Source organism: Chanos chanos, chromosome 3, assembly GCF_902362185.1.
Source record: "Chanos chanos chromosome 3, fChaCha1.1, whole genome shotgun sequence".
Taxonomy (NCBI): domain Eukaryota; kingdom Metazoa; phylum Chordata; class Actinopteri; order Gonorynchiformes; family Chanidae; genus Chanos; species Chanos chanos.
Genome location: NC_044497.1, coordinates 56353326 through 56378325, shown reverse-complemented (window position 1 = coordinate 56378325; position 25000 = coordinate 56353326). Strand labels below are relative to the sequence as shown.

At 45.0% G+C, this 25000-nt stretch overlaps 4 protein-coding genes across 4 annotated transcripts in view; 2 read left to right on the top strand and 2 right to left on the bottom strand.

Moving 5' to 3' along the window:
- Positions 1-15628, bottom strand: part of kdm2bb (lysine (K)-specific demethylase 2Bb) — a 34670-nt gene extending 19042 nt beyond the window's left edge. Inside the window, 12 exon segments of the mRNA XM_030768565.1 lie at positions 1427-1513; positions 2631-3073; positions 3579-3705; positions 5133-5248; positions 5406-5559; positions 7094-7187; positions 11702-11808; positions 12452-12630; positions 14185-14231; positions 14367-14445; positions 14803-14947; positions 15596-15628. Coding sequence (XP_030624425.1) covers positions 1427-1513; positions 2631-3073; positions 3579-3705; positions 5133-5248; positions 5406-5559; positions 7094-7187; positions 11702-11808; positions 12452-12630; positions 14185-14231; positions 14367-14445; positions 14803-14947; positions 15596-15628 — 1611 coding nt within the window.
- Positions 15629-16733: 1105 nt separating this feature from the next.
- Positions 16734-19060, top strand: orai1b (ORAI calcium release-activated calcium modulator 1b). Its single transcript, XM_030769847.1, has 2 exons — positions 16734-16856; positions 18503-19060. Exons 1-2 carry the CDS (start codon positions 16743-16745, stop codon positions 19058-19060), a joined length of 672 nt encoding a protein of 223 aa, XP_030625707.1. The 5' UTR covers positions 16734-16742.
- A 1908-nt stretch (positions 19061-20968) lies between these two features.
- On the bottom strand, positions 20969-22271 carry morn3 (MORN repeat containing 3). The gene is made up of 5 exons (XM_030768107.1): positions 22127-22271; positions 21730-21887; positions 21459-21618; positions 21147-21331; positions 20969-21031 (listed from the first exon to the last, which is right to left on the bottom strand). Exons 1-5 carry the CDS (start codon positions 22269-22271, stop codon positions 20969-20971), a joined length of 711 nt encoding a protein of 236 aa, XP_030623967.1.
- A 504-nt stretch (positions 22272-22775) lies between these two features.
- Positions 22776-25000, top strand: part of tmem120b (transmembrane protein 120B) — a 10189-nt gene continuing 7964 nt past the window's right edge. Inside the window, exons 1-3 of the mRNA XM_030768197.1 lie at positions 22776-22860; positions 23810-23928; positions 24158-24274. Coding sequence (XP_030624057.1) covers positions 22798-22860; positions 23810-23928; positions 24158-24274 — 299 coding nt within the window. The 5' untranslated portion in view covers positions 22776-22797. The remainder of the gene's footprint in view (positions 22861-23809; positions 23929-24157; positions 24275-25000) is intronic.

Sequence of the window (25000 nt, the reverse complement as noted above, 5' to 3'; positions counted from 1 at the left end):
CCTCAGCTATTACCCACGCAGGCAAGAGCCTGACAGTTGGAAGCAATGCAGCCAATCACGAGAAAACATGAAAAGCCAGCTCATGAATATTTATTCTGGCATTCCTCCATCAACCAATAAATAGAGGAAATGCAAAGTAGATGATAATATTTATAAACTCGGTAATGAAGAGGCGGGATCAAGACAGATGTAGATGACAAAAGGCAAACACACATACACACACACACACACACACACACACACAACAGAGACAGGAATTCAGCAGCTAGGGTTTTTAATTGACCAGTTAGAGACATGCAGAGTACATACATAGGATGGCATCACTGTTGTCTGTAATAATAATTAAAAAACAACAGGCTCAGCATTGGCGGTTTGATGGATGAAGTGATTTTCTGTGACACTTGTGAAAGAGGCGGAGTCAGTTGACTGTTACTTCACTATGTCCCTGCGCCAGCAGTTTATTCTGCTCAAAAAAGACACCTCAGGAAATGACAAAGCATTTCTGTACACACAGTTCATCTCTCTTCTCTCTCACACACAGACACGCACACACACGCACACACACACACAGTCCATCTCTCACTCACTCACACATAGACACACAGACAAACACACAGTCCATGTCTCTTCTCTCTCTCTCACACACTCACACACACACACACACACACACACACACACACACACAGTCCAGCTCTCTTGTCTCACACACACAATCCAGCTCTACCTGCTCTCTCACACACATACACACGCACACACACACAATCCAACTCTGTTCTCACACACACACACACACACACAATCCAGATCTCTTCACACATTCTCATTTCCCTAACAAACATGACTTCCTTTCAGCAGGCAGCTAAGAAGCAGAGAGTTTCCAAACACCTCCCCCCCCCCCCAATCTTAGATGTCTTAAAAAACACAGCCAGACCCCACACACACACACACTCTTTGGTGCCTTATAAAACACAGAGCAGAGCAGATTAAACAGGGCACGATTACATGGCCTGACAGCATGGAAACACACCTGTGCTGGAAAGGAAATAAGATTCCATAAAGAACATCAGCATCTAATGAACGCTGGCCGACACAGGCACACCACGACCTCACTGTTCACACACACACATCTCTCTCTCTCACACACACACCCCTCAGGATCTACGGGACAGATGCTAATTTCAACGCGCAAATTTGAATTAGGTCTGCTCAGAGGACAGTGTAGGGTCCAATCACTTAACAGTTTGTATAGTAGAACATCTACTGACACTCAAACACTTCACATTATAACTCGTCCAGAGTTTCAGTCTTACCTTCATTATTTTGTATATTATAATGAATACAATAATGCAGCATAATAATGAATTAAAACAATGATAGACTGATTTCATCATCATTAATGTTTTTCTCTGGAGAAATGCTCTCTCACCTTGACTAACTTTTTTGGCCAGCACACGACGGGCACGCCACTGATGGCCAGTTTTGGGTCGTCATCAGCGTGTTCTTTCAGAACAACCTGTCCAGACACAGAGAGAAAAGAGACCAAGGTTTTTAACCCGCACGCTCTCACATCCGAAATAACTCAAGAGCCAACATTTCTCACAGCCTTGTTTCCCTGACTAAAAAGACATACTGCACTCTCTCTGCTCCGGCGGGTTTCAGCTCCATTCTCAGAGACCCGAAAGAGTCTGGTTCTGGTCCAGTATCATTACATCTCATTCAATAGGTGCATGAAATTAGACCCAACAGGCAGTCAAGTGGGTCGGAATTCACAGACACTGCCCCATGGAATAAGAATGTATAATAACTATAATATTACTATAGTCTAATAACTAATTAATATCTGTGTTTAACTTTTATACCCCTGCCAAGGCCAGGCAGGAAGAGCGACTCTGTGTTATAAACGCAGCCAGAATGACTATTTCTGTTCCATACAATAATGGTAATACTGGTAATTTACTGTTTTTTGAAATGAGTCCAGTGATGTTGTAAGTAATGAGAAAGTGTACATGTCTTGAAGAGTATGTCAAATGTGCACTGTGAAAAAAACTCAATGTGTAAAAACCAAGGTCTCTGTCGCAAACCACTCCGAAAAGACAGCGACAGCACACACAGAGAGAGAGAGAGAGAGAGAGAGACAGAGCGGTAGAGATCGACATACAGAGAGAAAGAGAAAGAGAGAGAGTGAAAGAGAGAGAGAGAGCAATAGAGAGCGACAGACAGAGAGAGAGAGAGAGAGAGCAGTAGAGGTCGACAGACAGAGAGAAAGAGAAAGAGAGAGAGCGAAAGAGAGAGAGAGAGCGATAGAGAGAGAGAGAGAAAGGTAGAAAGAGAGAGTGAGAGAGAGAGAGAGAGAGAGAAAGAGAGAGAGACACAGGTAGAAAGAGAGAGTGAGAGAGAGAGAGAGAGAGAGAGACAGGTAGAAAGAGAGAGTGAGAGAGAGAGAGAGAGAGAGAGAGAGAGAGAGAGAGAGAGACATACTCACTCACACATAAGGCCCTTCTTATGAATGAATCAGTTACAACTGTGTCCTACCCAAACTAATGGCACATGACAATCACACCACAGATTAATAACCTCCACACTGTTAATGACACACCACTCCACCAAATATTACACCTCACCCCCCTCACCTTCATGTCCTCCAGCAGGCCGTGGGGGTCTTTGATACCCTCTGGAACACATCTCTTACTCTCCGGCAGTGACTCCAGCCTCTCCACCAGCGCCTTCAGGCCCGTGAGCTCAAACTCCGTCAGATGGGTCCACTTGCTCGGGAGATCTGGGCCGGGGGAGCCTGAGGGGGTCTTGGGGAACTCTGGAGGTTGGGTGGTGGGGAGGGACTTGGACCCATCATCAGAGCTGCTGGTCTGGGCCTGTTTGAGGGGGCGGAAAGTTCCGGGGCCACCGGGCTTGGACTTCCTGTTGTCGGGAGAGCAGGGAGCGTCGGCGGAAGGTCGGGCGGACTTCTCGGCCCGTTCGCCCCGCTGCTCTCGGACCTGCGTGTCACACGAGTCTTCGTCCATGTCCAGACGTGAATCTGAGGCAGGGCTCTCAACACTGAGCTTCGTGTCTGTCGCTGAAGAAGAGGAGGAGATGGAGGAAGAAGAAGAAGAAGAAGAAGAAGACATATTAGACGCAGACATTTTCAATTTTATGCTTAAAAGCAGGTTCAAAACCTCTCCTAAACCACACAGAAAACAAGTCTTAAATGCCAGATACAGACTGTATAAAGTGTTCTAGACGAGGCTGGAGCCACAGAAGTTATGCTACGAGAGAATCCGTTTGAATGAACAGGCTGTTATGTTATGCAACAATCATAAGTTATTTTCATCTCAAACCAGAGGAGTTTCATTTTATGACACTACAAACACAATGGGGGGGGGGGGGGGCGCGCTGGGTCAGTAGTGGTATGGGGTGGGTACGATAAACCAATGACTGGACTGCCTCTCTCTGATAATAGTAATTACAGTAGGAATCAGGGTGTGTCCCTGGTGACCTCTGCAACCGAGGAAATGAAACTGAGATTCGTGAACGCTCCAGTGGAGTAGGTTCAACGATTCCCATCATCAAGCTTCACTCACCAGTTAACACAGACTCCCGCCGGAACTCCTGGCTCAGATGAGAACGTTTGGTCAAGCAGTTCACGTACCTTTCCAGGACATACCAACACATCTCATAGAAAAACGGGTAGCGGAATTTGGAGTGAACCTGAAACGTAACAACGTTGCGTGACCTACATCATAACAAATACAAAGCAGCAGAATCTTGATTTTCCGTTCTGAGAAAGTAACATGACGGTAAACTTTTTTTAGACGTAGGTCTTTCCGTTTTGGTCTCTCCCCAGAGGAAAAGCTCGGAAAAGAACAGAAATAAATGCACTCATTCCCTCACACTTTCCGATAGACAAGGCTATATTTGTCTCTCTGTAACAGTTCGCCCTCGAACAACACGCACAATGTAATGAATCGTCTTCTTTTCTACCCCTCCAGCTTGGATAATGTAAAAATAGAAAAGCAACCGCGGAGCCCAGTACTGAGAATCAAAGCCTCTTTTTGAGAAGCTAAGAGGAGAGAGAGAGACCGACCATGGCCATTTTAAACGTGTGATAAACAAACAGTGTACTGTTACTTCTCCTATAAGCCCTACGGCTAATCTCAAATGTACAAGGGAGAGAAAAATAGAGAAAAGAGAGAGGTTTTCACGGCTTGTGCAAGTTCTGCAAACACGCTGTTCTTTAACCTCCTCACCTCGTTGCCGGGTAAACAGAAAAACACTCGAGTGTAGCGTCCTGTCTCAGCTAGCCTGCGCTGAGGTAAAGATCTGAGATCACGCTAGAGTTTGTTCTTAGATGTCGTACCATTTATCATCATTGAAAGAAAAAAAGTTCCAGTCAACTGAGAAATTTGTTGGAATCAATGCAGTCACGTTAGTGCCTCTACAATTTGCTTTCTCACCTATTTGTCCGGCCGTTTTCTTAGGCTGTTCAGGGTGACGAGCAGAATTAGCACGTTGGGGAGAGAGAAGGGGATATTTTTGGTGCTGTTTTTAATGCGTTTCCTATTCATATTAACAACAGTGATTTGTTTTCCAAAGTTACACTGTCCTGACCTTTCTCGGCTGCGACAGAAAAAGATTCATTTTAAAATGTCACTGATAGCGTGAGACCATGGCACTTCAGCTTTCAATCACTGATGATTCAAACGGCTATGACTAACATCCTACAAAAACATTAATTTGCCAACTATGTATTCACACTTTCGCCCACACTGGCTAGCGTGAAACCCACTAACGCGACCAGATTCGCACCAGCATATGACAGAACAGGAAGAGCCACTGTTGTTTAGTCGAACTTCCCCCACAATAATGAGTGTGATAATCTAACACTAAGACTGTGTGATCTAACACTAAGCATCCATACAACACTCGCTGTGTTAATTTAATATAGGCTAATTTGCCTTATGTATACATTAGGTAGTAAACCATTGGGTGTAGGAGTCTTAGTGAGTGAGAGAAAGGGCCATAACCAGGGGTATTGCTTAACTGACTGACCAAAAAGATGGGCATTTGTGTTTTGGTCTATCAGGGGTCTTCAGGCAGTGAATGACTGACAGGTGAGCAGACTGGCAGATTCCTACCTTGGTCCTGTTCTCAATCTCATGGACTGTGAGCTGCATGGGAATGTTGAAACTGTGCAGAATGTTTCCACCAAACACCACAGTGTCCTCAGGTGTGTACACAGCGTGGATCCAGCCTGCGGAGACCACACAGGTAAATATACGACTTTCTCTTCGACACAGCACGCAGGACCACATGCCCACTGCACCCTTCTGCTTTTCACGACTAACGAATCGGGTTGAGTGTGAGGTGATGGAATAAATGGGAGGCGTGGTACATGAAGCTCCGCCCACCTGAGGGGATGAAAAAGGTGTATCCCTGTTTCAGCTCCACCCTCTGGCAGCCGTCAGCGCGGTCGCCGAGGAAGATGTCGCTCTGTTTCCCTGACAACACCCAGTCCTCATACAGGGATAGGTTCAGGGAAGTGGGCGGGATCAACCAGAAGATCTGAGTGAGGAAGACACACACACACACACACACGTCAGCTGTAGACTCTAAAACTCTCTCTCAAAAAAAAAAACAGACAGTCCTCCTCTCGCACCTCGGTCATGGACAGTGAGGCTGGTACACACACACACACACAGACACACACACTTTCTCTACTGTATGTGAAGCCAATCACAGTTTATGCCACACTACATCCTGCTTCATACCATCACGTCACAGAGAACTTTTCTTCATTCAGTCCCACACATGTGCCTGACCTTCACTGGCCACTGCCAGACAGAGACGCCAAAGCGACCCAGTCGCCCTCTGATGCATGTCTGGCCTCAGCTGGCAAACCTGACACAGCTGGGATTAGAACCATGGTGCACCTCTGCAGTGACAGGCAGTACTATGCACACCAGTGCAAGGTCCCTGTCACTGGGACCATGTACACCAGTAAAAGGTGTCCATTACTGGGACTTTGGAACAGACTCTTGATGGGAGAGGGAGGTCAAATTGCCCCCATCACCCCAACTGGATACATTCCTAGTTCCACTCCTTTCAGGTACAACATTTTTTATATTTTTTTATATGGGAAAACATGACTGATGGCTGGGTTTCAGTTTACACTATGTAACCTCTGCCCATTCAAAACAGCGGCATAGGCTTCAGATGGTAATAACTTATTAATGGATGTATCACTATTCAAATGGTCACAGGATTAACAAGGGCTAAGACGGCATTAATGAGAGTTCACTGGACGGGTGAGAGCCAGTCAGTGAATCAGACGACTGCCTGTGTTTCGGTTTTGTGTCAAACACCTTTTCTCGCCAGTGCCCCTCTCTAGCGCTTTTTTGACTTTTTGAAACGGACATCACTCGATAACCTCACACACAGACAGTCACAAACACGCACACACTCTCTCTCACACACACACACACACACACACTCTAACACATACACACACACACACACACACACATACTCTAACACATACACACACCCCCACACTGACTCATACACACACACTCTCTCTCACACACACACACACACACATACACATACACACACACAAGTGCGCGCGCACACAAACACACACACACAAACACACACACGCACACACACACACACACTCTCACATACACACACACACTCACACTCGCACACAGACACACACACACACAGGCACACACACAGGCAGGCAGTAGTCCTATTATTTGTGCTGATGGTGCAGTCCCTGCTGTACTATAGCGACATGAACAGAGAGGAGGTTCAGGCCTGGAGTCCCCTGATAGCTCATATTTAGTGAAGGGAGACAGACGGAGGATCTGCTGCTGATTCAGTCTCTACTCTCTCTCACTAGACGCCTCACTTTCTGCATTCGGCAGATGAGTCACATTTGGCTTCTTCCTCAGTGTCTACCAGACATCATCATGCAATCATCAGAGTGAAACAAAACACCCACCAAACCCACAGATAATGTTGGGCGTTACATTCCAAACTGAGTTCTGTTTTACTGACCTGTGAACTGAAAGAGAGAGGCCGATAAACGTACCTTCCCTCCTTTGAACACGTGATACCAGACGGACGTGCCTCCGAAATCGATGTGGAAGTCGGTGTAGCAGCCTTTCACACTCATCAAACAGTACCTGTCAGGGAAGAGAGAGAGAGGAAAAAAAAACAAATCAAAACGCAGCCGTGAGAGTTCTGTGTGTTCACCAGAGGCCCGACGAATGAATTCAGAACCTGTTCACTGATCTCAGACCTGCTCTACCTGCTCTCAGACCCACACTGAAAACATACACTGACCACATCTGACACGGCAGTGGGGCTGGATGTGAACAGCAGGAGAAAACCACTCAGAACCTTGTGCGTAACACTTTGTGAGCGATGCGAGAAACCCGCAGTGTCGGCAAAGCTCAGGAAGCCACACGTTAGGACGACCCTGGTTCACGTCCACCACGTGTCAGTGGTCAAAATTCAACATTTGTCTGGCCTAACTGGGGCTGCATCTGTTATAGTAGCCTGTCTTCGCCAAGTTCTCATTTGCACAGACCTATAAAACATTGGTCCAATTTATTATTCATATTGATTATAACAAAAATGTCCAGTTCAGAGGACCGCCGGCTCAGGAGCTGAGAGACACTGCGTTAAACAACAAAGGAACCAATCAGGGTAGTAATATCAGAGTTATAATTCACACACACACACACACACACACACACACACCAACAAAATGACACCAGGACAGGTGGTGCAGAAAACCATGTTGCCCGGGCTGATTTGAGACAGAAGTGCTCCAGTCATGGTGCATGGAGACACTTTTTCAGTCACTGCGTGTGTTGTCTGCAGTGCTCGGCCGAGAGAGAGAGAGAGAGAGAGAGAGAGAGAGAGAACATTCGTCAAATTCGGAACAACGCCTGTGTCCAGCGTTCACACAGCTCCCGCATGTTCATTTCCCTGACGCACAGAACAATGGGAAAAGCGTCAGGTACCTTTCCTGGACCGGAAGCTGACGTTTGACCGAATCTCGACTCTCTCTCCTTTTCGTTTGAGAAGAAGGGGCGTAATGATGAAACTTCACTGCCCTGTGTACATCCTTGCCCTCTCTGCCCTTCTGCTAGAGGGGGGCTTGAGAACCACGTTTATTTATAGAATAGGACCAGACCACACATTCCAGAGTTTTTTTCTTTTCTGTGTGTGTGTGTGTGTGTATGTGTTGCAGGGAGGGGGGGGGGGTGGACTAGCTGATCTATTAATATCGCTCTTTTTCTCGTGAGAGACTCATTAAAGATCAGAACACAATATTCACAAAGAAAAAAAAAACCCTTTTTAAACCGGCAGCTTAAAGATGGGATAGCACTGAGCAGAGAGTGCCGTTTAGAATATCAGCCCAGATGCTCTTCACAGTGTCGTTCACAAGAGACAGATGCAATACGCTGAGAACCTGGTGAATGTCGACTCTCGTCTGGTCTTATTAGTCATCTCACTCTGCAGGAGCAGCAGCACTGAAACACGGAACCAGAACTCTGAACCAGCACTGAAACACAGAACTCTGAACCAGCACTGAAACACAGAACCAGAACTCTGAACCAACACTGAAACATACATCTCTGAACCAGCACTGAAACACAGAATCAGAACTCTGAACCAGCACTGAAACACAGAGCCAGAACTCTGAAGCAGCACTGAAATACAGAGCTCTGAACCAGCTGAGCAGAGGGTACATGAAAAAGAGAGTAAGAGCTACACACTGGCACCAGCAGAAAAAAAAAACACACAATGGTCCTAATAAACTTGGCACACAAACACACACAGACAAACACAATTCTCCAGAGCAGCTCAGTCAGACAATCAAATACTTTCAATTAGTCCTGAGACACTGCAAGGCTGATGTGTACAGTGTTCACAGAGTAACCATAAAAACCCAAACTACATTCGCTTCGTAGAACACACTAGAAGATGCCACTCTGAGTGTCGTATGTGGAGCAGAATGCTCCGCAGATGGATGCAGGAGAGACAGACTGTGTTCTGTGTCTGGTTAGAGGCCAGACTCTCTCGCTCCCTGTGGCGCCTTCGTCACCTGCTTCCCACAGAGTCGCCTGTGGACGGCCGAGAAACGCACAACAGGCCAACCGAACTCTGACCTTGACTCAGAGGACACACACACACACACACACAAACAAACGCACGCGCGCACATTAACCAAAGGAGCCATGCACAGCACAAATGCCATATCTTTAGAAACTTCTTCTAATCATTGTCATATCTTTTGCACAGATAACCAGACTCACAGATAACCAGACTCACTCTGCACACATAACCAGACTCACAGATAACCAGACTCACTCTGCCAGATGAATGAAAACATACTGTTTGTTTATCAGTTGCTGCTACCACACACACACACACACAATTCTCACCTATGACACCCTGATACATCACCCTGATATACACACATATGTAAATTCTGAAGACAGTGTAGCTAGTCCTGTGTGTGTGTGTGTGTGTGGGGGGGGGGGGTATGAGGTGAGAGAGACAGAGCGGTGTGGAGCAGAAGGCCGGTCTGTTCTACCTGTTCTACCTGAGCAATGGCAGTCTTTCTCTCTCTCTGTCTGTCCCTGTTCTCATCTGACATAACACACGCACATAAAAACAAGCAAGCATGCATACACACAATAAAAAATTCATATCTCTCTCTCTCACACACACAGACACACACATACACACACACACCCACACAGGTGGAGTAAGTTATTTAAAGAGCAGAGTTCTGCACACATACAACTGTGAAACTTACATTCAGCATTTTCTACTGCGAAGATGAATGCCAGACATATCCAAGCAGAGCAGCCTCATCACCACTCACCACAGGGGAAGAGAGAACCGGACAGTTCACTGTGTCTCCTCTCTCTGTTTACAGCTAGCTCCAGGAGTAACGAGGGAGAGGAGTCAGTGAGGGAGGGAGGGAGGGCAGCAAAGCAGAAGGAACAGTATGTGTGTGTGTTTAACAGAGAGAGAGAGAGAGAGAGAGAGAGAAGAAGGAGAACAGTTGGTTGTGGAGTGAAGGAAATGCACTGATGCTGGTGTCTGATTGGCTGAGTACAAATCATGGGCAAATGCAGCAGCCTGTGGAGAAGGCCCCCCCCCCACACAGAAGAGCCCGGCTACCTAGCAACCTGCTGGAGCCGGCGCTGAAGGCAGGCGGGAGCTGCGTTCGGCGCATAGCGCCACGGGGACAAAGACACTTTGGTTGGAGGCAGAGAGGCATCGATCTTTGATTTAGACAGGGGGCTACAGTCCAGTTCTCCACTGCTGTCACACTGCACAAGCATGTGAGTCTTCAGAGATATATAATCCATAACCCAACGCAGTGACCAACCACAAGATCACTCAAGTTCGCATCCAAACCAGTTTAAATGACCGCGAGCACATAAAACTAAAACAGACCGTGTGAAAGTACGCCTGCAAATCATGCATTTCTTAAATTCTGGAACAGAATTACATTGTGTAAAAACATGCAGAGTCCAAATACACTAGGCCTCCCTCAGGCAGATATTCTCGACAGAGTTCTCGAGAGTTCTCTTCCCAAGATTGGAACCAAACGGAACTAGACCTTCCTCAGGCAGATATTCTCGACTGAGTTCCCCGAGAGTTCTCAAGTGTTCTCTTCCCAAGACTGGAACCAAACGGAACAAGACCAGAGTTCTCAGAGTTCTCTTCCCAAGAACAGTTACTGACAGGAAAGCCAGTACTAGAATAGAACAGAATCTCTGTGATCGCACACACATACTGTGAGCAGTGAATTTGACCTCTGCATTTAACCCATCCTATACACCCAGTGGTTAACACACACACACACACACACCAGGCGCAGGAGCAGTAGGCAGCACACTTGTGCCCGCAGGGCAGTTGGGGGTTAAGTGCCTTGCCCGGGGGCACTTCGGATGCTGAGGGAGGGGAAAGTGCTGTTCACTCGCTCCTCCCGCCCACATTTTTCCTGCCGGTCCAGGGGATTGACCCGGCGACCTTCTGGTTACAAGCCTGCTTCTCTAACCATTAGGCCATGGCTGCCCCACCAAAGCCATTAAAGGCACTCTCTTCAGCGATACAGGACTTTAAACAACACGCGTATGGCCCTTTCGTTTCAGTTTTTTCCACTCTCCAAAACGGACCAAAACATGGAGATGTCAAGAGGATAACGGGAAGTTTCAGGCATCGGTCATCTGGTCCGAATACCTTCCCTCCAAAGCCCACGCAGAAATTCTGTTGCATGCGAGTCAGAGGAAAACTGAAAGAAGAGCTTGTCTGTCATCTGTTCAGTCCACATGACTGTAACAGTACCACACACAGACAACACCACAACCGCACAAAACATGTCCAACATAACCAGCCCAGTGCAGAACACAGCTCCGCGACACAGAGCTGAAAAGGACCTTAGCCAATCAGCTCAATATCCACTTGTTCCGATGGTTAACTGATCTTCAGACAAAGCGTACAGAATAAAAACTGAAACGTTTGGCACTGAGGTGAAAGTGGTCAGAACCGGCGAGTGCCGTGAGCACGTCGGCGCTAAAAGAGAATCAATGGTGTCACAACCCAGCGAAAATCCCCTCAACTCGAAATCCGTTTTAAAAAAAGGAGGAGTCGAAAACAAACTTACTTCTGGACTTTGGGGTATTTCATCTCAGAGATGACGTTGGTCGCCTCCGTTTGTTTCTCCTTCAGATGAGGAGGCCACATGTTGTCCACCCAGTCCACGAGGTCCACCTGCAAACAAACAAACAAACAAACAAACAAAAATAAACAAACAAACTCCTTCCACTGAGACTATACGTTGTGACCGCCGCCCCAATTACATCCTCAGCCAAAGTGTGACCGTCCCCTCAGAGTGCCAGGGTTAGTGGCTAAAACAGACAGACCTCCCGCCCAAACCTGAGTGAAATCTGAGCATGTCGTGTATCTGAATGACGGGGCCCTGTTCCAGTTCTCTGACATGACTCCTTCGCCATCTCCTTTCCTACTGAAATTACTAAAACTCGTAACGAGCCTGAGCGTGATGAAGCGAAGACAAAACAACGTTAAAATGAACACCTTACAAAAGGCTTTAGCGAAACGTCATGTCCTTTTTAATGCTGTTCGTTAAGGGAACGACCAGGAGGGGTGGTGATGGGAAACGGGACGCGGCCCACTCATTCAGATGCTTCAGATGCATGTTTGACCCAGATCTGTGTGTGCTCTAACTCAGCCTTATGTAATCGCCTCTAAACCTCCAGTTCTGTCTGACAACAGTCGCTGCATCGTTCCGCAGGACTGAACCATATAAACCTTACTGCCTGACAAAAGCTCCATGTTGGAAGGTGCTAGATGCCTGTGTTAATGCGAGTGGAATCAGCGCTGTGTGACCCCTCACCACGGTGGGTCTCTTGATGAGGTTCTCCAGCTTGGTGTGGCTAAACTCCAGGCTGATCACGTTGAAGAGTTTGTCTCTCTCCTCCTCTGGAGTCTCGTAGTATCGGACAAACTGGGCCATGCTCATCTCTGTGCCTTTCTGAGTGCTGACGTCCATAACGTCCACTGCCCGTCTGCTGCCTGCACACACACACACACACACACAAACACACACACACATTCGCATACATACACAGACATGCAGGAGACTTAATATTTAATAAATCTCACATGTCAAAACTGATCGCGTGTGCTCACTATTTATGTATTTTATCTATTGACCAAAATACCAATAATCACTAAACGCTTCGATTTAAAGTAACTCACGCTGTTAGAACCTGCTCCTGCAATGAAGATACCTAACTCTTCACAAAAGGGAATAAATTAATAAATCAATCGTTTGTCCCTCAGCGTGTTCTAAAGCGCCTGCAGTCGCTCATTCTCACCACCAGAGGGCAGAAAAAAACAAACTGCAGAAGTCACAAGATGACCTAGTACATGTATATCTACAAATCCAGTTTCCAGAGAGCAAACCCCTCATATGGTTTTGGTTAAGAAGCATATTTTCAACAGGCTGTGTAGTCTGAGGCTACATGACTCACTGGTCAGATTAGGTACCAGGACGAGAGTACATAAAAACCAAGAGACATCCAAGAACTAAAGACATGCTGAGTTTTTGTGGTTTTTGTTTTGTTTCTTTAAAATATATGATCAACATACCGCTTACACAGTTTTAAAAAGCACAGAAAGTACAAATTACCCATCAAAACATCTACGAGAACAGCAGATAATTACATTGTTAATTACTTTCCTGATAATTACACTGATAATTACGCCGATAATTGCCTTCCTGATACTTATACTGATAATAATTTCACTGATAATTACTTTTCTGACGATTACACTGATAATTACTCTCCTGATACTTTCCTGCAGGTTACAGTAATCCCTGAAGTGAGTCAGCCAAATCAACAAAAACAGTGACATTATCACTGATGAGAAACAGATATCCCTCCGGTGTGTACAAACTGCATCGCCTTACAGCACCACAGTAGGAAGTACACCAAGCTTGGGTCCCGCCAAGGCACACGTTCTCTCCTCATATCTTTCCAGTTTCCAAAACATATACGCTGCATTGTTCATAACTATTGTGTAACTGAAGAAAAATTAGGCCGGCAAAGACAAACAATGAAGCAGTATTACATGAAATATCAGTATGATTTTATTATTATTATTATTATTATTATTATTATTATTATTATTATTATTTTAGTTCAGTGTCCTGGTATAAAGTATAACGAGACAAGGATGAAAGTTGTGTTAAATGGACACTCTTTCTAAATCTACCTACAGGTCAGTCATCTGTACATTACAGATGTGCCCACTACCACAGAACAGGAGGCAAAATGACTGCTGTCTGTTTTCCATTCGGTCATAACAAGGCCCCAGCCTGGTTAAGGAGCAATTTCTACACCTGGATTTCACATCAGATCCAGAATTAGCAAGGTACATGAGTTTCAACTTTAGCTTCATTCGCTCCCTGTCCTGTCCCAGAGACTGCCAACTGATTTAAACGAGGTTACCACTGGAGTTTGCTCTGAGTTAACTGCCTCTCTCTGGAAATACAAGACACCCCCCTCCCCGTACACACACACACACACACACACAACTAAATTTTAAAAACGCTATACTTACCAACCAAACCCTTGATCTCACTGACTGTGAATTCAGGATCTGGCATTCTGTATTTAAAAATAAATAAATAAATAAATAAATAAATAAATAAAATAGCAACAAACAAACAAACAAATACGATTAATCATTTGCATTCATTTAATTTGTTGAAATTTTAAGGCACGGCAGTTATTCATTCTTACCGAATTCCCAGTCCGTCTTTGGCTTTAAAAATGAGGGGAGTTCTGAGCGCGTGTCTTTGCACATACTCATATGTAAAATCTGGTGGCACAATGGGAAAAGCAATAGCACAAACGTAAGTCTATTGTCATCACATGCTTGGAAGAGCGAAACTTGATAGACAGAAACGATTCTTTACATGTGCGTTTCGTTAGGAGACCTGTTGGTGCTTTTCGTCTTAAATCTGAGACACAAGGGCTTTTTTGTTCGCTGGGAACGAGGAAGTAATCATTTGAATTATGGAAATGACAGATCCGTTTTGCGTGCACCCGACAGCACTGCTTTGTGCATGCACGTCGGTTCAGCTGTGATAACGGTGGGGTGCCGAGACGGCTGCAGAATTCAGGGGCTCTTGCGTCCTCAAATGATTTTGGGGGAGGGGGGGGGAAGGGGGGCTACCTTTGCCATCCATATGCTGAACGAAGTTGCTGCCGTAGAAGTTAGAAACAAGTTTCTCCTCCAGGTCGAAACCTCGGATATTTGCGATTTCTTCAACATCGGACAAATCCTCGTTTTCGTCATAAATTATCCTGCAGATTGGTCGCTATTGGAATGAGGAAGAGCACATATTAATTATAATCAGCACGCGATCAACTTGTTCAGACAGCTGTTGTTAAAAGCATGTTTACATTTCTCCCTGCAAGTACTTTTTTCGCAAAGTGCATCACAAGGGCACAGAACACCCTGCACGGACTTAGCGCAATCCGTTATAGCAGCTTGCTTCCGCACGTGAAATTTACAGCATTTTTTAAAATTTCATGTGTTATTTGTAGGCCGTATCTTCATCATCGTCGTTACTGTCATCTTCATCACCATCTTCAGCATTCGGTTCGATGAACAAATTACCCGCATGATTATTCAATTCATATGCCCATTAGTTCAACTGTGTGGTATTACAGAGCGACACATGATCTACAAATGGAGAATCCGTAGCGTAAGGCGCACTAAATACTGTAACAACACTGCAGCAGCGTCCTAGGGCTCTTTGTAATGATGCACATGTGTCTGCTTGTTTACATCGAGTGGAAAAAGTCTAAACAGCATTTCGGATGTGTGACCTGAGCCTCTGTCCCGCCGAGTGTTTGATATTTACAGCGGTTGTGGTGGTAAATTCAGGCCACTAACACTAGATTTATCTTACTTAGAGTCCCGTAGAAAAGCTCCTATAAAAGGATAGAGTAAATCTACACACCAGTCTCCGTCCAGATTCAGCACACGCCTCCATGTCCACAGCACGCGCCAGGTTAGCCGTTTAGCCCTTCATTTTGTCAGAAATGTTACAATTAAAGTTGTAAACACTTTGCATTCTGGATCAAAACTAAGTAGGAACCATTTTTGTGTAATGCTACATGACGTCACGTGCGAGAGAATCAAAACATTGAGGGAAAACGTCATGCGTCATGTTTATTAAGAAGAACCATCCAATATTTCCTCATTATTCACGCACCCCAGTGTCAGAAAAAAAAGGCGTTTGGGTGTGGTGCTAAAATAATTATTTCATGATCATCTTATGAAATTTAACGTAATGCAATCCCCCTGCTTATTCCTCGCCCAGCGTGTCACGAGTCTGCAAGGTCTTGCACGCACGCGCTGCCGCTGTTCCCTGCCTATGGTGAGGAGAAAGCTCGGCAGCGAATGTGTATCCTATCTGTGCCTCGGAAGATGGAGTGGTCTGAAATTGTTTTTTAATTAAAACGTGCACAACATAAAATCTCCGATTTCAGTTTATTGAGTCGGTGCTTACATTGCAGCCCATACACTGTGACATGCGTTTTGCTATTTTTTGTTCGTGATAAGCGATGCATTTTGTGCATTCCTCCAAACACCGTGACCAGCTGGTCAGAAGCAAGTAATGTTAGTTACTAAAATGGGTTAACCATCAACAGACAACGGTCAACCAACCCCAACACCTGATCTAATGACAGAATAAGCCCACGCTAGTGTGGAGGCATTGCAGTCTAAAAAGACAGCTCCAATCATGAATAAAACACTACCAACTGTTCGGGAGCATTACTAATGGACTGCTGTTTTTTGTAGGCTGCTTCAAGTCACGGTTCATTAAAGAGTGAGTTTGTCTTGCGCTGCCGCAATGTCTTGTGGGTAATCTACGGTTCAACCAGCTGTTTGGATTTAGTGAGAAGTCGCAGGCTAGTGAGGCGCTGACGGAAATATTCAGACTCACTGAGGAAGATTTCATTCATGACTTTGAATCGCTTATCTCCACCGAATCTCATGACTTTGAGTAGCACTTTGAACTGCAAATACGTCCCCGAATATTATAGTATTACATGCCGAGATTGAAGAACTGAAGAAAAGTCGAATCTGCCTTTTTAGAAGAAATGAGTCGGAGCGAGCATTCGCTGCAGGCACTGTCTTGGAGGAAGCTGTATTTAAGTAGAGCTAAACTTAAAGCTTCGAGCCGAACGTCAGCTCTCCTGTCAGGCTTTGCAATGGTAAGAATGTTGACTTCCTCGCGCTAGCTAACTAGCAAGACAACATGTGGGTTAGTGTTTTCCAAATTACTCGCAAGGCTAGTACTTTGTCACGTAGGAATACGTTTAGCTACTGTATTTTAAAGAGTGGCTATTATTATTGTTATTATTGTATGGTTATTAATTTGGCTATTATTTGTAGGTGTCTGTACAACTTTCTGACATATGATCCAAATGTTTACCACTTGCTAAACCCACATCAACAGATAAATCTACCAGCACTATCATCCGGCGGAACGTCGTCTGTCAGCCAATCTTGATTATTTATATATGCAAAGAGTCTGCGTCTGTTTGAGCGTTGCAAGGCATTTGCCGCGAGATTAAGCGGTTTCTTTGACTTTCCGCTCTATCAGAATCGGTCCTTTCCTAAAACGCCGTTTGGTTGATTTCGAATCTGCTTCCAACAGAACCCTGCGACAGTCGTTTAAAAATGCAGCTGCAAACGCAGTGTCTCGTGCACTTGAAGTGTTACACGTGCATAACTCGCTGATTTCAATTCTCAGAACACTGAACTTTACTTTAGCCTCCATTCCTCTCGAACTGTGCGTTCAGTGTCATAACGGTATTCGTATAGCGGCATATAAACCGGTCTGAATCACGAGTTTAAGATCAAAGAGGATGTTGTTTGGTGGTTGCACCCAAATATAGTGTTTCACCCGCGCATCTTGCGGTCTGTCCGATGTTGGTGAATTATGCTGCAGATGTCGATGTTTCCACTGCGCATTTTGTTATAATTCGCCCCCATATAGGGTATGTTTCACATTTTGTTACCTGTCGCGTAATTAACATATGTGGAAAAACCCATATCAAACCTTTTCGTATTTGTTGGTGTATGAAAAATAAACAAATTAGTTTTTTTTTCTGGCATCGTAAGCACTAATAGTCAAATCTCTGGCCCTGCTTTGTTTTTGTACCCTGTGTACACTTATAATTATATTTCACTGTGCAAATTTTCTTTCCCAACTGTCGTTGTGATAAAATAAACATGCAACATTTGTGAGTTGTAGACGGATTTCTCAAGGATGGCTCTAACATCGAATCTGTCATATAATAGACTAGGCGACTACACTAACGCGGCTAAACAAATTAAAGTTGTTAAAATAAGATGCAAGCAAATGTGACTAATTTCATTTTTAAGTCGCTTAGGCTTACTAATGATGACCAGGCAAAACACGTCCGCTATATCTAAACGCAATAAGAACACTTAACGGAGAAATAATTATGCGTTTTCAAATTTACCCGGGTTAGTGTGCAAAGCCCACTTTGTTGACTGAACTTTCTGTCGTGGGCTACTGTAGAATGTTTGTATCAGTAACGTTAAAATATCGTCGGTCTCATCCATACTTCACCACTGCGTAAAGTAAGACCAAGTGTTATCTTCATAATCATAGTTTCATAGCCTTTTAACATGATGCAGGAAGACGCCCCCCCCACACCTTCACTGAGAGCTCGAGTTTTTCAGGAAAAGAGTACCGAGTTGTAAAGTTACGCACTCGTGCAACCCCTAGTACATACGCGTCATGTATTGTTGCTGGCGCTAGGCTCTGTTGGCTGATTAAAAAACATGTTTAAATGTTTAAACAGTCCTTGTCCAACCTTGACCTCAGGTAGCAATGGTGGAGGCGCAGCTGGACACAAACCACTGCCCCCCGGGGCTGCTGATCGCTTTCAGCGCTTGCACCACGGTTCTGGTGGCCGTGCACCTGTTCGCCCTGATGGTCAGCACCTGTATCCTCCCCAACATCGAGGCCATCAGCAACGTGCACAACCTCAACTCCGTGAAGGAGTCCCCGCACGAACGCATGCACCGGCACATCGAGCTGGCTTGGGCTTTCTCCACGGTCATCGGGACCCTGCTGTTCCTGGCCGAGGTGGTCCTGCTGTGCTGGGTGAAGTTCCTGCCCGTCAGACACGCGGGCACCAACGAAAACAGCACCATCTCCGCGGGCACGGCCGCCGCCATCACCTCCACCGCCATCATGGTGCCGTTCGGCCTGGTTTTCATCGTTTTCGCCGTGCACTTCTACCGTTCCCTGGTGAGCCATAAGACGGACAGGCAGTTCCAGGAGCTGGAGGAGCTGGAGGACCTGACCAGGCTGCAGAACGAGCTGGACCACAGAGGGGAGGCCACCAGTGTGCAACCCCCAGCCTCACATTATCCTTGAGCTGTGATGTGGGTTTGGGTGGAGTTGGAGGGTGGCAGGTTGTGTGGGTGTGTGTGTGTGTATACCCAGTTGGTGCTGAGACTGATCTGAGTTTGTACTGTTGTATTTCGTTATTTTGCATGTGCACCGAGATAATTAATTGGTACAAGATTTTTTTTTTTTAAGGATCAGGGTCTCCCAACAACTTTCTGCTGCAATTTGTTGTTGTTGTTGTTGTTTTCTAGAGTAAATCTATGAAAAAGTTTATAAGATTACAGAAATGGTCACGACTGCATGGGTTGTTATGCATGCATTGCCAGGCCTGTGCGATTTTATTTATTTTTTTTAATATATTTTGGATGAAATGATAGTGTTCTCATCTATTCCACTTAATGTGAGTGTGTGATGTCAGAAATATTCAGTGAACACTGGACTCGTCCCTGGTACCTTCAAAATACCAGCAGCATTTCCAGCTAGGACATGAAAACAAACAAAAAAAACCCACACACACACTCTTTGTGACTGAAGCCAACCTAATGCTGTTATAAATGAGGTTGGGGATTTTTGTATATCTTTAGAGGAAATGTCTTCTCTTTGGTAGAATTACATTTGTGCTCAGAAATTTGCACTTGGTGTCAACATTGTGCTTTATCTGGTTAATTGCTCAGTTGTGAAGCAGCCAAAAAGAAGACCGAGACACTTGAATGTCCTGTGTTGTAGCTATCAGTCGACAAAAGCATCTGGTGTTAATTTTTTTTAAATATATTTATTTTGTCTGAACCTGTATGTTGAGTAAATATTTGCTGTATAGATTAGCACTGATTGTGTAGGTTTTGTACAGCTTTGTTTGTGTGACCCACCCCCCCCCCCCCCCCCCCCCATATCACAGCTCCTGGTTCAGCACAACTAGACCTCTTGCCTCTGTGGTGTGATAAGCTGACAGCGTGTTAATCAGGAGATCAGTTACACAAAGCTGGGTTCTCTCCGTTAGCCTGGGCTAGAGTAGAGCCATCCTGTGAAATGTCTTTGAGTCTGTGAGGAATGGACAGTGACTTTCTTTCCTTACTGGTCCATAATGGGAGGGCCAGAGAGAATTGGGGGGGGGGGGGGGGGCTCTTCCTGTGCCGTCTCTCAAACGACCAAATAATTACCAACCAAGTTTGGTTTTGTTTTTTTTTTAGACTGTATGACAGAGTCTGGTTAAAATCGGTGCCAAACCTTTTTTTCTTTTTTTTTTTTTTACAAGACTCATAGTTTTTGAGCACATCTGTAATATCCTTAATTTGGTACTATAAGCACTTTAGGAGAGAAGAAGAGTGTCTTAGCATTTCGATGAGAGTGTAAACTGAACATGTTGCTTAACTCATCTGCTTTATGTTGCCAAATAAGAGTTGTACATAAAATACTTTCAAAACTGTTTACATACGTGGGTAATTCACCACTGCGCTGAAACGATGCTGTTCGCTCGAAGGAGCTTTCTATGCGTGAATAAGGTTTTACGAACTGAAACTAAGCATATGTTGGATATTTTACCTTTTTAAAAGATACCTTTGTAAAAAAAAAAAGAATGTTTAATGTCATCAAGCTTAATTGCATTTTATTCAATAAATTATACTCTTGTTTGAAGCACAGTCCGCGTCAGATCTGCCCCTCTTGTTGTAAAAGTGCATCTTATTGGTAGAGTACCTTCAATATACCAACAGCAGCAAATTTCACCATTTTAGCATCAGTAAAGTCATCGCTTTTTTTGTGATACATGATGTGAATGTGAGCGTTTTGTGGTGAGTCTTCAGCTTTTATGAAACATAATAGTTCGCACAGACTTTCTTCATTGATTTTTACAGATCAAAACAACACGTGAATGTCCGCACACGTACAGTACAAACGTCCTTTAAGCGAATCCATCTCAACGCTTTGTTTTCTCTGGATCTAGTTACTCAGCGCTTGAGACTCGGCTTCTGTCAATACTGACCTCATATCAAGCAGGTGGACCTGGAAAAGAGGAAAGGTTAGCACTGCTGAGAACAATCTTCTAACAACTAGGAGTATTTTAGACATATAAGTCTTTTGTATTCAACCGTTTTGGATGAATAACGCGTTTCCTCACCTGTGGAATCGGATACGTCGTCGGCGTTGGAGCCTCTTCTCTCCCGAAGTCAGATACTGTTCCACATTTGGCGACGCCGTCAACCCATAAACCTTCATAGAGCTGACCCTTATCCAGGTAGAAAAACTTTCCGTGTCCGTTCTTCTTTCCATCCTTCCAGGATCCCTCGTACCTGTTCTCATTGGCTTTACATCAAGGAGAGATCGATATGAATGAAGCTGCACCAAGAGCGTTCCATTATTAGCACAACAACTACGGTCACTCCGAAATGAAAAGTGATCGTTAACTTTATTAACACCGATATGCCCATACCGAGACGGAGCATCCCCCGGCCATGGTGTTTGTCCTTTAACCACTCTCCCTCATAAATATCTCCATTCTCGAAGTACATTCTGCCCCAGCCGCTCCGTTTGTCCTCGAGCCATTCTCCTTCGTAGAAGGCCGACTCACTGTAGAAGTACGTTCCAAAGCCCTGGGGTGGAGCGGTTATTCGCATTTAGAGATCTAGATTATGCACGCCCCCGTCTAGGCCGTCTATTATATTTATGAGAAGAACGAAAAAGTGGCAGACGCGTTGACTTACGTCTTTCTTGTCATTTTTCCAACTACCTAAGTATACTCGCGTATACTGGTTGGTTGAAGCCTGAAGCTTGCTTAGTGTCCCGAAGCCATCACGCATTCCGTTTTTCCAGCCACCATCATAAATGGCTCCGGCTTTCTTCCATACTTGTGTTCCTTTCCCTAAGAGTAAAGAAAGTACAATCGATAACCCAGAAAAAAAATTGTTGGCGCCGGCAAATGAACGTTTGGCTATCTCGACCTAAGAGAGCGTTGACGATGATTGACGTGTCAGTTGCCAGAGATCATGTGCCGGTTAAAGATGTTAGTAAAGCCCTCGAAACTTTCTGTCATATTAACTAGACGTTTAGACTTGAGTTTAGAAGTAAATGTCACGTTAGAGCTGGAGAGTTTTGTATTACCATGCCTCTTATTGTCCAGCCATTCCCCGGTGTATTTGTCCCCGTTGGCAAAATAGACAGTGTGCCGCAGTCCGCATTTTTGAGCTTTTCTGTCCCATAATTTCACCAGGGGCTCGGTTGTTCGCGGTTTCTTCAAGTGAGGCATTGCTTCAGCCTGGAAGATTACGTTACAAATTATCTTGGGGTTTAGCAGACACACTATGTAATTACTCCGGTATTTGCAGGGCCTGTATTTTGTATAAGGTAACATTTAAAAGCAATGATTATGTAACAACAATGTTACATTCGAAAGCAAAACGAAGAACCCCTTCAAATTCAGTTTACTTACCTGTGAAGAACTGCGGGAGACAGAAGGGACAGAAAACTGGTTCACAGGCTGGCTTGTTAAGTAGCTTGAAACATTAATTACAGTGAGAGCTAATTTGCCTATGACATGGGTGAACAAGGCAGTCAAAACAGCGTCACTTGTAACTTAGCAACAAAAACTAGAACGGATTTTTTTTTTTGTTCCTCCGGCCCTGTTGGTGGCGGTACAATATTGGTAGTGCTTCGCGCATAAGGAGAAGAAGCGTGAGATGTCGAAAGCGGACAGCTGTGGCCCACTAGCGGCGGAAAGTGATCTGGCAGGGTGAGAAGAGCGTGGAGAGAAAGTGGGAAGAGGGACAGATACAATGTCACTGGAAAGGTGTCAAAGTGAATGGGAGGAAATTGAACAAGAATATCAACAACTTCAGGTCTGAAAATACGTTGATTCGTTGTTATTTAACCGAACAAGATTATCCGTAGAAGAATGAAATCATTTATTTTTTTGTAAAAACGACCCGGCTAGCTGGCTTGCCTGCTAATTCGTTAGCCAAAATATAATTAGATTTTTTATTGTTGATTGATTCATTGTTATTGTACTTAATTTCTAACTCCCTACTCTACTCTTAGGAATTAGCTACACGCTTTCCTTAGTGTCTTATACCCTCATTTGGTCATGTCGATGTATACGGCAAATTTTGGATTTGTCCATACTAGCAAGTTACAGATTTGAAGTTCCCATCCGAGCGTAATAGCCCCAGTAGTCGCGATGTGTCAGAATCTGCCGTAACGGAGCCGTGAACGTCAGCAGGTTAGCTAGCCGTTTGGAAGTGAGCTAACTTGGCTAACCAGCCTGCGTCATTTCAGATACGGCTGTTATTCCTACTTCTGATATATGCTGACAGTGTGAGCGGAATGTTGATCTAATGAATACACTGTAGGCGATTTAATCGTGTATACTGTCACACATGTAGTTGCCTCCTCTTGTGTGTCTTTCAACGCGGCGTGATTTTACGTATGTTGCTGGCACGCGAGTCAGCAGTACCAGGCTTGGACCGTCACAAGTTCTGATTCGGATCGTTTGTGTCACCTTAATAAAGTGACCTTATTGACCACCCGGCTTAGTATTTGTGTGACCTAGAGCCCAAAAGTCATTCGGTCACGCATTAGATTCCACCTCAACAATGAAATGAAAATTTCGAAAGTCTCACTAAACGAGATTACCAAAGGTTTCGGTCAATGGATTCAGCGTATGGAGAGTAAAACGGCCATCGACTGTGTCATAGTTTACGCTAATTTATATGACGTGTCAATGAATGCTTCTTATACGTTCATTTATTGTTTTTTTTGGGGGGGGGGGTTTTTTGGTCTCTTCTGAAGGAAACGCACAAAGTCTACCGACAGAAGCTTGAAGAGCTGACCAACCTACAAGCATTATGCAGTAGTGCCATCTCCAAACAGAGGAAAGGCCTTAAGGACCTCAGACAGAGTCTTCAAATGTATGTCCAGTGGTTCTGACGGCCTCACTGCACAGAAAGACACCACACTGTTTTGACCTTTTAGAACAACTGACCCCAGATTAGGAACTGAAAACACTGGCTAGTTGATGTTTGTTGAAACCTTGCTGAATTTGTGTTCATCGGAGGAAACATAAAGGCTTACGTTTTAAGGTCACAGCTGAGGTAAAGCAAATGGCTCTGTTAATGGTTTCTCTCTCGCCACGGGCAGGTGCGCGAAAAGCAGCGGCGAGAAGGATTCTGAGGTGATAAATGACCTTCAGGCCCAGATCAAGGAGAAACAGAGCGTCTTCTTTGATATGGAGGCCTATTTACCAAAGAAGAACGGGTGAGTTTGCCAAGTCCGCGCCCAGTTTCGCCACGGCTTGTCTTGCCGTCATCGCACTGCCGGAGAGACGGATGATTGCTCATAGCGTTTCCTAAACGAATAAGAACACTGTGCAACTCTTCCCCGTTGTGAAAAGGAAAAAGGAAGGATGACATACGCAGCCGGCCATTTCGCCATGATCGGCTGTGTATGTTCCAGCCGTGGACTCCAGCTGTGCATCCCAGCACAAACAGAGTGTTTAAAAGAGCATAGATGTACAGGAGAATTAAAGAGACAGAGAGGGGGTGTGCCGGCTGACGACTGAATTCAGCCTGTCCTTAAAATCTGTTCTTCACCAACACCCTGCTGTGACTCTCTGTCACTCAGTCTGTCTGTCTGTCAGTTGGTCTGTCTGTCAGTCTGCTGTGGAGATGACAGTCCTGATTAGTGTCTCAGCTTGCGGTGTTTCAGTGTGTCTCCCTTCAGTCCAAAAGACTGAGACCCAATGTGTTTCTGAACTGACAGAAGAAGCCTTCTTCCGCTGACTGTTTGTTAATGTGCGTTTTTTCTCTCTTTCTCCTTCTCTCTCTGTCTCTCCCTCTCTCTCTCTCTCTCTCTCTCTCCCTCTCTCTCTCTCTCCCTCCCTCTCTCTCTCCCTCTCTCTCTCTCTCTCTCTCTCTCTCTCTCTCTCTCCCTCTCTCTGTCTCTCCCTCTCTCTCTCTCTCTCTGTCTCTCTATCTCCCTCTC